At 46.3% G+C, this 13662-nt stretch overlaps 1 protein-coding gene across 1 annotated transcript; it reads right to left on the bottom strand.

The window, feature by feature from the left end:
* Window positions 1–387: 387 nt before the first annotated feature.
* PLA2G1B (phospholipase A2 group IB) lies at window positions 388–7354 on the bottom strand. The gene is made up of 4 exons (XM_004753363.3): window positions 7247–7354; window positions 4077–4236; window positions 3227–3354; window positions 388–596 (listed from the first exon to the last, which is right to left on the bottom strand). The coding sequence occupies exons 1-4, from the start codon at window positions 7278–7280 to the stop codon at window positions 472–474; spliced, it is 447 nt and encodes a 148-aa protein (XP_004753420.1). The 5' UTR covers window positions 7281–7354; the 3' UTR covers window positions 388–471.
* Window positions 7355–13662: the final 6308 nt, after the last annotated feature.

Here is a 13662-nt window from a genome sequence, read left to right on the forward strand (position 1 = left end):
TCTGCTCCGCGGGGAGCCTGCTTCTCCCTCTCCCTATGCTTGCTCCCCGTGCTTGTGCTTTCTCTTGCTCTCTGCCAGATGAATGAATAAAATCTTACCAAAAAAATTGTTAAAGGGATTTTTTTTTTTTTTTTTGGTCTCTCTCCCCCAGCCCTGGGGATAAGGAAACAGGGGTAGGATTATTACTTCAGAGGTTATATTATGTAGTTCGATCTGGCACAGAGTAAATAATCAGTGCTTGTTAATCAGTATTCAGGACTCATGGTGTTCATTTCCTAAAAATACCCCCCCCCACATCAATTTCTAAGACTAGAAGGAATGATGCTTATAAAGAACTAGGGAGATACTTAGAGACACAGAGAATAAAACAATTTCCAAACGGAGGCCTTTCATCAAAGTGCTTTATTAGAGGACACAGGCTAAGGTGAAGGCAATGAGGCATGTAGGGATGGTGATTTCCAGAAGGGATACTCAACTTTTACAGTACTTCTTGGTGTCAATGTTCTTGTGCTCCTTGTTATATGGAGCCTTTGAAAAGCAGATGGCAGCATTACGGTCACAGTTGCAGATGAAGGCCTGACAGTCTTTGTTTTTGTCTGGAAAAGAGCAAGACGAAAGGACTGAGCCAAGGCAGATCCTGCTTTGTCCCATGTGGGTCAGGAAGAATTAACGAATAATCTGGTGGCCATTCCATTGATACAAATTTAGGGTTGACAAATTTAGCAAATAAAAATACCGGAATATCAGATAAACAGTAAATGTGATGTTTGGAATGTAGAATTTAAAAACTTCATTGTACATCTGAAAGTCAAGTTGAATTGGGCATTGTGGGTTTATTTTTTTTTTAAGATTTTTATGTATTTATTTGAGAGACATAGAGACAACGAGAGAGGGAACACAAGCAGGGGGAGTGAGAGAGGGAGAAGCAGGCTTCCCGCTGAGCAAAGTCTGATGCGGGGCTCAGACCTAGGACCCTGGGATCATAACCTGAGCCAAAGGTAGGTGCTTAAGGACTGAGCCACCCAGGCATCCCTGGGCAACATGTGTTTAATCTGGCAATCCCAGGTGTGATAGGTGCCTTTTGGAAAGTTCCGTCTATTTAACTTAAAATGAGCTCTTTTTTAAAAAAAGTCGGGGGGGGGGCGCTTGGGTGGCTCAGTTGTTGGGCATCTGCCTTCTGCTCAGGTCATGATCCTGGGGTCCTGGGATCGAGCCCTGCATCGGGCACCCTGCTCTGCAGGGCGTCTGCTTCTCCCTCTCCCACTCCCTCTGCTGTGCTCCTTCTCTAGCTGTGTCTCTCTCTGTCAAATAAATAAATAAAAATAATTTTTAAAAAGAAAAGATTTTATTTGTCAGAGAGAGCACAAGCAGGGGGAGCAGCAGGCAGAGGGAAAAGCAGGCTTCCAGGGAGCCCGATGTGGGACTCAATCCCAGGACCCTGGGATCATGACCTGAGCTGAAGACAGATACCTAACCAGCTGAACCACCCTGGCATCCCTTAAAATAAGCTTTTAAAACCCATATAGCTATAGATCTCTGATAACATAGGCAAGCAATATGAAAAAAACTAAAGCATATACTCAAGGAATGAAGTATTATACATTTGACCTTACTGAAGTTTAGCAAGACAATTTCTCTATTTTATAGCACATATTTTTAAAATTATAGAATGTTCTTACAGTAGAATATTATATAGATGTTTAAAATAATTAAGTACATCTATATGTAGAAATGTTTCCAAGATATTTTATTTTTATTTTTAAAAAGATTTTATTTATTTATTTGACAGACAGAGATCACAAGCAGGCAGAGAGAGAGGAGAAAACGGGCTCCCTGGTGAGCAGAGAGCCCCATGTGGGGCTTGATCTCAGGACCCTGGGATCATGACCCGAGCCGAAGGCAGAGGCTTTAACCCACTGAACCACCCAGGTGCCCCTTCAAGATATTTTAATGAAAGGAAAATGAAAGTTGGGGCTCCTGGGTGACTCAGTCATTAAGTGTCTGCCTTCGGCTCAGGTCATGATCCTAGGGTCCTGAGATTGAGCCCTGAGTCAGGCTCCCTGCTCAGTGAAAGCCTGCTTCTTCCTCTCCCACTCCCCCTGCTTCTGTCCCCTCTCTCACTGTGTCTCTCTCTGTCAAATAAATAAATAAATATTAAAAAAAAACTGTCAATGAGGAACTGTTTATAAATGAATGAATGAATGAATGGATGGAAATGAAAGGCAATATATCCAACTGTTTGTTTTGGGAGGTAAGATTATAGGCAACTTCTCCTTTCTATGATATGTTTCTGAAGAGTTTGAAATTACATTACTTTGACCTTGCTTACTTTTTTAACTAAAAGAAACAACAACAATAACTTTTAAAATGAATTTCAATTTTGTTAACTACAATTTAATTATGTACCTCTGCTTACATTCAATAATTTCTTTTAGAAGAGATTTCATATATTTATTTGATAGAGAGAGCACAAGCAGGGGGAGAAGAATGGTGGGAGTCCTGGTAATTTTTTTCTTGGCCTCCTAGATTTGAATTGTGGTTATCCCAACGTTGTATATACAGTTTTGAAAAGTGGGACCTGGGTGCATAGTAGAGAGTAGTGCAAACCAGAATGCTGACCTAGCATGACAATACCCTTCACCTCTATTCTTCACAGCCGCCTCCCTGGAGGGACGTACTTCATCAGGAGCTCTGCACAACTTAGTGGTTAAGACCAGACCCTTTGATATAGAAACAACTGAGTTCAAATGCAAGCCCTACCACTTAGAAGCTGTGTGATTTGGGGCAAGTAGCTATTTTGAGTCTCAGCTTCCTCACCTGTAAAATGGGGTCATTAAAACCTATCTCATCTATACCTGGTATGTAATAAAGAACTCATAAATGGTAGTTCTGAGCTCTTTTTATGAAATAACGAAGCTGAGTAGCATGGCAGTTAAGAGCAGAGACTCTGGAGTCATATAGACCTATGTTCAAAACCAAACACCACCATTTATGAGCTGTGTGCCCCATGGCAACTGGCTCAGCTTTCTGAGCCTCAGTTTTGTCACCTGTAAAATGGGTATAATAATAATGCTGATCGCCTAGGGTGTTGCCAGGATTCAAGGAGCACCTTGAATTCAAGGAGCACCTGGCACCAATGAAGTGATTGATAAATGGTGGCTCTCATTACTATTCTTTCCTCCCTTATCTACTGAGGGGAGAAGAGCCAACGAAAGATTCAACCTACCGCTGCAGGTGATCTCAGAGCCAGAGCATGAGTATGAGTAGACTTTGGTGTAGGGGTTGTCCAGGAGGAATTTGCAGCTGTCCAGTTTCTTGGCTTCTGAGTAGCAGTGGTCGTGGGTCTGGCAACACCTGGAGAGGGGGATGGACAGAGCTGAGGCTGGTGCCGGGAAGCAGGTCAGCCTCGGGAAAATGGAGGGATGATTAAGCTGACATGCTCTGGAAGATATTGGTCCTGTGGCTTGAAAAAACTTAAGTCCTTTGATCATATTTATTGAAGGCGATTTAAAAATGGTCACAAGAGGGCACCTGGGTGGCTCAGTGGGTTAAGCCGCTGCCTTTGGCTCAGGTCATGATCTCAGGGTCCTGGAATCGAGTCCCACATCGGGCTCTCTGCTCAGCGGGGAGCCTGCTTCTCTCTCTCTCTCTCTCTCTCTCTCTCTGCCTGCCTCTCTGCCTACCTGCGATATCTGTCAAATAAATAAATAAAAATTTTTAAAAAATGGTCACAAGTTTATAATACAATCATATATTCTGAAGACGAGGTGAGAGTCTTAACCATTGCTGGAAGAGGACAATTGAATTGTCGCTATGGTGTCTTGTATTATGATGTTCTGCCACTGGAGGGCAGAAGCACCCGCTCCTACTTTACATCTCCACTCTGGTTTTCCTCCTGATAGAGCACTGGATTCAGGGTCCTCTTGGAGTATGTTTGTTTATACGGCAAGACGGGAAAATATGTTATCTTTAGCAAATATGCAAACCCCTTTTCTGTGCCTCCTCGTGAGATCTTTGGCTTGTGCCCTCCTCCCACTCCACGGGCACCCCGCTCTCCCTGCTGATCCATCACTCACTCGTCCAGCTCATCCAGAGGGGTGCCAGATCCACCCAGGCCACAGTAGCAGCCATAGTCATTGTAATCCTTCAAGGGGTCACTCCCAGGGATCGTGCACTTGATCATGTTGCGGAACTGCCACACTGCCCGCGGGCTGATGCCCCCATCCGCCGCGGTCACTGCAAGAAGACACGTCCAGAGTTTAAATACGTCCTGATCAGCTCTGCCAGCTCCCAGGGGCCCTGCTCACTGCCTGCCTGCTTTCTGGCCCCCCACCCCGGACCCCACCAGATGCCTCCTCTGAAGAGAGCTGGATGCCGGAACCTGGTAATACGAGTAGAGATTTTTTTCTTTCTGTAAAACTTCAAAAAAAGTTGTTATTGAGATAAAATTCATATAACATAAAAGTTACCATTTAACCACTTAAAATGTACATTTCAGTGATTTTTAGTATATTCACAAGGTTGTGGAACCATCACCACTAATTCCAGAACATTTTCATCACCCCCAAAGGAACACCCTGTACCCATTAGCAATCATTCCCCCTCTCCCCTCTGGTAACCATTAAAATGCTTTCTGTCTCTATGGATTTGCCTATTCTGAACACTTCACATAAATGGAATCATACAACATGTAGCCTTTATGATTGGCTTCTTTCCCTTGGCAAAATATCTTGAGGTTCATCCACATTATACTATATAACAATACTTCATTCCTTTTTGTAACTGAATAGTATTCCACTGTATGTATGGACCACATTCTGTTTATCCATTCATCACATGATGGACATCTGGGCTTATCCATTTTGGCTCTGATGCATAGTGCTGCTATTAACAGTTACATCTTAGTTTTTGCATGAACATATGTTTTCAGTGGAATTCCCTTTATTTATCCAACAAATACTTATTGAGCACCTACTACGGACCCAGTCACTGCCCTGGGAACTGGAGATGCACCCAAAAGCAAGTAGAAAGTCTATAGCCTCACTGAGCTTACATCCTAGTGGAGGAGGAAAACAATAAGGCAATAAATGAAAGAAAGAAGGAAACCGGATATTGTGTTAGGGGGTGGAAAAATTGGAACATGGTAAAGGGAATCTAAAATGGGTTATGTTGGGAATGGCAGGGTTGAGATGGTGCAAGAGTGTTAGGGATAGTCAGGAGACGGGTGGTCTACCATTCTCAACAGGACAAGCTCCTTTCTGCCTCAAGGCCCATGTACCCGTTGTTTCTTCTGCTTGGCACACTTGTCATCTCACTTTTCAAAAAACCTGGAGGATCTTGGTTTAGTTGCCACTTGCTCTGGGCGCCTGGGTGGTGAAGTTGGTTAAGAGCCCGACCCTTGGTTTTGGCTCAGTTCCTCAACTCAGGGTCATGGAGTTGAGCCCTGCATCAGGCATCATACTTGTGGAGTCTGTTTGGGATTCTCTCTCCCTCTCCTTCTGCCTCTCCCCCTTGCTTGCTCACTCCCTCTTTCTCAAATAAATAAATGAATCTTTAAAAAAAATAAATAAATGCCACCTCCTCTTTCTTGATGACCCAAGCTGACTGGCTCCTCTGCTATCACTTTTCTTTATGTTCATTGTCTCCTCATTCCTCTAGCAGTCTGTATCTGTTTATTTAATGCCTCCCACTCACTAGAGCATAAATTCAAGGACCGGCTTCTGGGCAATTTTAATTCCCCAGGGCCTGACGCATAGTAAGCACTCCGTAAGTATATGATGAGTTATGCAAATGAAATAATCAACACACCAATTAAAGAAACTACATGGCACATAGTAGGTGCTTAATAAATATCCAATAAATAAGGTGGGTTTTTTTTTAAGTTTCCTTGTAGCACAAAGTTTGACATAGAAGACACAGGGAGCAGGGCCCCTTCACCTCATTTTCAGAGCCATACCTTGTGAGATATGGTGCCCTAAAGAGAAGAGGACACTATATAATTTTGGGGTCCCATTCCATCAGCCACCGGTATCATCTCTTTGCCCAGCGTCATGCCCTTTCTTCCCTTGATCTGCTGTGTGCACTGGAGCTGCTCCGTATGTTTAAACCCAGAGCAGGGGCGCCTAGTTGGCTCAGTTATTTAAGCATCCAACTCTTGGTTTTGGCTCAGTTCATGATCTCAGGGTTTGTAGGATCAGGCCCCACGCCAGGCTCACGGTCAGGGTGGAGTCTGCTTAGGCTTCTCTCTCCCTTCACACCTCTCTGTGGTCAACTAAATAAATAAATCTTAAAAATAAAACTAAACCCCAGGACGAAGGAAGGGTGACAGCTGCTCACTCTCCCCTATGAGCAGCCTCCACACCGACAGCAGACGGGAGTGACCTGGCCACTTTGGCCCATCTCCAGACCTCTCTCCTGCCTCCCTGTTTCCTCTGTCTCTGATCCAGCCAGCTCAGCTCTTTGCACAAAGCACTTCTTATGTGTGCGCCTGTGTGTGCGTGCGTGCTTGTGTGTGTCTGTTCCCTTGACAGGGAGCACGGCTTGCTCATCTATGAGTCCTCAGCCCCAACCCAGAGCCTGATACCTTGGAGCCTCTGAGATATCGGTGTGGAATGCATGAAAGAAGGTTGGATGAATGAGGTGAGATCTGAATCCCAATGTATCTGATTCCATTCATTCATTCATTCATTCATTCAATAAATGGCGCAAACAGCTCTATCCCTGCTCTCCTGGAGTGCATGCTTCTATGGGGGTGGAGAATAAAAAGGAAATGAAGTGGGACACCTAGCTAGCTCAGTTGGTAGAACATGCAGCTCTTGATCTCAGGGTCTTGAGTTCAAATCCCACGTTAGGGATAGAGTTTACTTAAAAATAATTAATTAATTACCTGATTAATTAAAGCTTTGAAAAGGGAAATGAATCAACAAAAACCAAGATACAAATGGCAGGCAAAGGTAGGTGCTGGGAAGATTCCATACCAGGGCTGTATGGTAGAGAGAAAGGAGAGAGGTCTCTCTTTGCTCAGGTGGGCAGACAGGCCCTTCTGAGAGCGATCTGAGTTCAGACCTAAGGGTTGAAAAGCTGGAGCTGTGGGGGGATTTAAGGGAACCCAGCATGGGTGCTGTTAAGCCTGATAGAGAGCCCTGAGTAAAGGCTCCAGGTCCAGCCAGCCCTGTGAGCTGGGGCCCCCATTTCTGAAGAGTGAGATCTTAGCACTGAAGAGGTGGGACTGGGGAGACTTGCTTACCTGTGAGCAGAGCAGCCAGTACAAGGAATTTCATTTTGTTGTCAAGTTGCTGAGCAAGAGAAAGGACTAAAGTCACCTATGGCCTCCCTCTTTATACCCACACTATGTCCCCAAGATAAGGCTGTAGTGTTTGCTTTGTTTTGAACCTGCTCTGAGTTGGCCTTGACTCTGTCTGTTACAGGAATAACCTTTCCTGACAAGCAAACCCTGTCAGCAAGGGATCCTTGGAAGTAGTGTATGTATTTTCATTAGCACTTTTTTTTTTTTTCATTAGCACCTTTTAATGGAAGGGATTATTTCTGGAGTTCTGGAACCTTGACCCTCACCCCACCTCCTTTGCACTCAACCTAATTCTACCATTGTCTCCCCATCTTCTCATGGGCCTGGGTCTCCATGGTGGGTCTCAGTGAATAGTCCCTACCAGTCATGCATCTCGCAGATAAGTGAACAAGTTCAGAGAGGTGAAGTAACTTGCCTGAGGTCACACAGCCAGCAAATGGCCAAGCAGGGGCTCAAACTTAGGCATGCCTGATTCTAAGGCACATGTTTTATTTTTCTCCACTCTGTTAATACCACCCCCTCTCCCGTTCCCCAGCATGGGTTTGTAAGGAAACCCTGGGCTTTGGAGTTCCAAAGGCTTGGATCTGACTCATAGAATTAAAAAAAAAAAGGGGGAGGGTCTTCTCAAATGTTTGTATGGCATTTTTTTAGGAGAGATTCACATAGCATAAAATTAACCTTTTTTTTTTTTAAGATTTTATTTATTTATTTGACAAAGAGAGAGAGATGACAAGTAGGCAGAGCAGCAGGCAGAGAGAGAAGGGGAAGCATGCTCCCCGACAAGCAGAGAGCCCAATGCAGGGCTCAATCCCAGGACCCTGAGATCATGACCTGAACCAAAGGTAGAGGCTTTAACCCACTGAGCCACCCAGGCGCCCCTAACCATTTCATTTTTAAAGCAAACAATTCAGGAGCAGCTGGCTGCCTCAGTTGAAAGAGCATATGCCCCTTGTAAAGGAAAAGAAAAGAAAGAAAAAGTTAAAGAAAAAATAAGGTAAAGCGAACAATTGAAGGGCATTTATTACATTCACTGCTATGCAACCACCATCTCCAGTTCCAGAATGTTTTCACCCCCTACCCCCTGCAAAGGCAACCCCTTCCCATTAGCAGTCATTTGCCCCAGCCCCTGGCAACAGCTAATCTGCCTTCCCTCTCTATAGATCGACCTGTTCTGGACATTTCCCGTAGTATGTTCTATTTTGTAATTGGTGCTCTCCTATTGACTACTGACGTGGTCTCTGCAACAGCCCTGAGTTGGGAGGCCCTCTTGTTTTTTTTAAATTATTTTAAAGATTTTATTTATTTATTTGAGAGAGACAGAGAGAGTGCGCATGAGTTGGGGGGAGGGGCAAAGGGAGAAGCAGGATCCCCTGCTGAGCAGAGAACCAGACAAGGGGAGGCTTGATCCCAGGACCAAGAGATCATGACCTGACCCAAAGGCAGATGCTTAAAGGACTGAGCCCCTCAGGCACCCCCAGATTCACTTAGTGTTGATGACCTTGACCATCGTGAAGATTGCAGTTAGCTACATCATCGGATGCCCCTCTGTTAGAATTTGTCTGATGTTTTTCTCATGATTACAGTACGGTTGGTTAAAGGTTTAGGGGAGGAAGAGCACAGAGGTAAAGTGCCGTTTTTTTCATGCCGCCATGATTTGTTTAATCGTCTCTTGTCCAGGGAGGCATCTTGGCCACCTTCCGGGTGAGGACACGGAGGCTCAGCCTGAGGTAGAGCTGGACGTGGCCACACCCGGACATGAACCCACACCTCCCTCTTCCCGCTGAACACCTTCCCCCTCCAGCCTGGCATGGTTGTGCTGTGTCTGAGTCAGTACCGCGTCCAGGGGCCTAACCCTGACCCTGCGGCCTCTGCCCAAGCCCTCCGGGATCCCAGCTCTCTCCACTTTTCCCTTGGGCGCGCACCCAGGCCAAAAAAGAAAAAATCCATCTGGAAGGGCTCCCGTGTGTTGTCCCGAACCAGGAGCCCCAGGAAAATTTCTTCAGCTAATGAGTAACACTAAAACAGCATTTAGTAGGTAGGTGGGGAAACTGAGGCCGAGAGGGCAAGTGATTTATTTGCTTGGCCCTGGCTCTGCCTCCATTCGGCTTGGGATCATTTCAAGTCTTCCCGCTCTTCATCTGCTTCTGAGGTTTCTATGTCTGTCCAGTATGGTAGCCATTAGCCACATGTGGCTACCTAAATCCATTACAATTCAGGAATGTTAAAAATTAGTTTCTCAAGTGTTCAGTAGCTACATGTGGCCAGTTGCCGCCGTGACATACAGATACAGAATATTTCCGTCGTCACAGAGGGCTCTATTGGACAGTGCTGTTCAGGATGACAGAGACTGTCTCAGTGCCCACCAAGAGATGTGGAGGGGGCGCTGGGAGAGCCTTTCCAGCTAACCTGGAAAGGTTAGCTCGGGACCCCACATTGGCCTGACAAATGGGTCTGCCCCTTTAGCCTCCAGAATGGTGAGGGCTGCCCAAGGAAAGGGAAGGCTTGGCCAGCAAAATGCTAACTAAGTCCCTCTTGTGCGGGTTCTCTGGGGACAGAATGAAGCAGAGGAAGAAGCACTGTTTCTGTGGGGTCTGAGGAAGGAGGAGAAATCGGTGCTATGAAATCCTCTAAGGCTAATAGTGTTAGCATCTATTTCCTGAGCACTAAGTCTCTTCCAGGTCCCATGCTAAGAACCTGGCATAAACCTCTGAGGTGCGTCCAATTACAAAACTCCATTTTGCAGAGGAGACTAAGACGATCGAGGCTCAGAGAGGTTAAGGGAATGCCCCAGTGTCACACAGCAGGACCAAGACGTGAGCTCCATCTGGTGCTTATGATACCCCCATGTCACCTCTGACAGGGAATCGTATAGTGGGTGGGAGTGCTGGAGGCCCCTGAGGCCAGAAAGAAGGTTAGCCCTGCCTGCATCCCTCCTTTTCTCCTCCTCCCTCCACCAGCCGGAGGCCTTCCACAAAGGCAGGCTGAACACCTTCCCGTGTGCATTTCATGCTGGGGCTTAGGCAAAGCCACTGGTGGGGAAGGGGTCGGGCTGCTACCAGACCCCATCTCCCTCAGGAAAAAGATGTGCGAAAGATGACATTCCAAACATCTGCAGGGGACAGAGAGGTGGCAGAGGAATGGACCTTGCAAGTACCCAGTACCCTGCCAGGCCCCTACACTCTTTGTACCGTGACCTCAGGTTGCCCCAGACTCACGCGCAGGTGTGTCTCACACAGCTTCTCCCAGCCTGGGAAAAACACACTCTCCAGTGGAAAGAACAGCTAAGGATAACTTCTGGCTCCTTCAGGTGACGGCGTACCCACACTCCAGCAAGGTCGCTCCTGCCCCGCCCCCGAAGGACAAGGCTCTTGCCTTCAGGAAATGTTTAAAAGCAGCAACGGGCATACCACGTGCTGAGCACTTCTGTTTGCTTGGTCCTGGGCTGAGAGCTTCACATACATGGCTTTCCGGCCTAGCAACAATCTTTGTACCTAGTTATGCTTGTTGTCACCATCTTCCCTTTTCTACAGTTGGTGACACAGGTTCAGAGAGCTTAAGTCACGGGCTCAAAGTCACACAGCTAGAAAGTGATAGGGCTGGGATTCGAACCTATGCTTACCTGCCTGTGAGCCCACAGCCCCCTTCAACACCACCACCACCAACAAACAACACAGCAACAACGGCAAACACTGCGTGAATGCTGGGCTGGGAAAGATACTAAGAGCTTTATTTACACAGGGGATCCTATGACCAATGCCAAGTACAGATGAGCACCGTGAAGCCGTGTACCAAAACAGCCAAACCTTTATTGCCCTGCACCCAAACCATCCAGCAAAGGAGTTCTTCATGTATTTGGACAGTAATTGCTTATCAGCTAGATCATTTGCAAATATCTTCTCCCATTCCGTAGGTCACTTTTCACTTTGTTGTGTCTTTTTTTTTTTTTTTTTTTTAATTTCATCATTTGAGAGTGGGAGAGAGAGAGCACAAGCCATGGTTGGGGGTGGAGGGGCTGAGGGAGAAGCAGACCCTCCAGAGTGTAGGGAGCCTAACGTGGGTCTCGATCCCAGGACACTGGGATCATAACCTGAGCTGAACGCAGATGCTTAACCAACTGAGCCACCTAGGTGCCCCTATTGTATCCTTTATTTATTTATTTTTAAAAAGATTTTATTTATTTATATTTCAGACAGAGATCACAAGTAGGCAGAGGGAGAAGCAGGCTCCTTGCTGAGCAGAGAGCCCCGATGCGGGGCTCCATCCTAGGACCCTGGGATCCTAGGACTCTGGGATCATGACCCTAGCCAAAGGCAGAGGCTTTAATCCACTGAGCCACCCAGACACCCCCTGTTGTGTCCTTTATTATTATTTTTTTAATCTTTTTTTAAAAAAATATTTTATTTATTTATTTGACAGAGAAAGAGATCACAAATAGGCAGAGAGACAGACAGAGAGAGAGATGAGGAGAAGCAGGCTCCCTGCTGAGCAGAGAGCCCTATGCGGGACTTGATCCCAGACCCCTGGGATCATGACCTGAGCCGAAGGTAGAGGCTTAACCCACTGAGCCACCCAGGCGCCCCTAAATCTTTTTTTTTTTTTAAGATTTTTTATTTATTTACTTGACAGAGAGTGATCACAAGTAGGCAGAGAGGCAGGCAGAGAGAGAGAGGAGGAAGCAGGCTCCCCGCTGAGCAGAGAGCCCGATGTGGGGCTCCATCCCAGGACCCTGAGATCATGACCTGTGCCGAAGGCAGAGGCTCAACCCACTGAGCCACCCAGGTGCCCCTGTTGTGTCCTTTAAAGCATAAACATTTTTGAGTTTGATATAGTCCTAGTTGTCTATTTTTGCTTTTGTTGTCTGTGCTTTTGGGGTTATATGTAAGAAATTGTTACCAACTGCAATGCCATGAAGCTTTTCCTCTATGCTTTCTTTTTTTTTTTTTTTTTTAAAGATTTTATTTATTTATCCGACAGACAGAGATCACAAGTAGGCAGAGAGGCAGGCAGAGAGAGAGAAAGGGAAGCAGGCTCCCAGCCGAGCAGAGAGCCCGATGCGGGCCTCGATCCCAGGACCCTGAGATCATGACCTGAGCCGAAGGCAGCGGCTTAACCCACTGAGCCACCCAGGCGCCCTCCTCTATGCTTTCTTCTAGGAGTTTTGTAGTTTTAGTTCTCACATTTAGGTTTTTCATCCATTTTGAACTTTTAATTTTTTATTTATTTGGTTGTAAGACAGAGAGATCACAAGTGGGCAGAGAGGCAGGCAGAGAGAGAGGGGGGAAGCAGGCTCCCTGCTGAGCAGGGAGCCCAATGTGGGGCTCCACCCAGGGACCCTGAGATCATGACTTGAGGTGAAGGCAGAGGCTTAACCCACTGAGCCAGCCAGGGCTACCCCCCCTTTTTTAAGTAAACTCTAACCCCAGTGTGGGGCTTGAACTCACGACCCAAGATTAAGAGTCATGTGCTCTAGGGGCCTGTGGGTGGCTCAGTCAGAACAGCATGGGACTCTTGATCTCTGTGGGGTGGGAAGACCTCCTGATTCAGGCCCCATGCTGGGTGTAGAGATGGCTTAAATTAAAAAAAAAAAAATGGCTCATTCATTAAGCATCTACCTTCGGCTCAGGTCATGATCCCAGGATCCCGGAATCGAGCCCCACATCAGGCTCCCTGCTCAGTGGGAAGCCTGCCTTTTCCTCTCCCACTCCCCCTGCTTGTGTTCCCTCTCTCGCTCTCTCTCTGTCAAATAAATAAAATCTTAAAAAAAAAAAAAGAGTCACCTGCTCTGCCAACTGAGCCAGTCCAGTGTCCCTGAGCTCATTTTTGTAGATGGCTTAAGCGCCCAACTTCATTCTTTTGCATGTGGAAGTCTAATTTTTCCAATACTGTTTCTGAAGACATTGTCCTTTCCACACTGAATGGCCTTGGTCCCCTTGTCAGAGATCATTTGCGCCTGTAAGTGAGGGTTTACTTCTGGCTTCTCTATTCTATTCCACTGGTCTATGTCAGTCCATATGCCCATACCCCAGTGTTTTGATTACTAGTTTGTAATATGTTTTGAAATCAGGAAGTATGAATCCTCCAACTCTTTCTTTCTTTCTTTTTTAGGATTTTATTTATTTGTCAGAGAAAGAGAGCACGAGCAGGGGGAGTGGCAGAGGCAGAGGGAGAAGCAGACTCCCCGTTGAGCAGGGAGCCCAGTGCGGGCTCGATCCCCGGACCCCAGGATCAGGATCTGAGCCAAAGGCAGATGCTTAACCAATTGAGCCACCCAGGTGTTCCAGTGTTTTACTGTTTTTGATGCTAATGTAATTGGAAATATTTTTTTAATTTCTTTTTCCAATTGTTCATTGTTAGTG

Source organism: Mustela putorius, unplaced genomic scaffold (assembly GCF_011764305.1).
Source record: "Mustela putorius furo isolate JIRA1106 unplaced genomic scaffold, ASM1176430v1.1 tig00537248_pilon_pilon_pilon, whole genome shotgun sequence".
NCBI classification, from domain to species: Eukaryota; Metazoa; Chordata; class Mammalia; order Carnivora; family Mustelidae; genus Mustela; species Mustela putorius.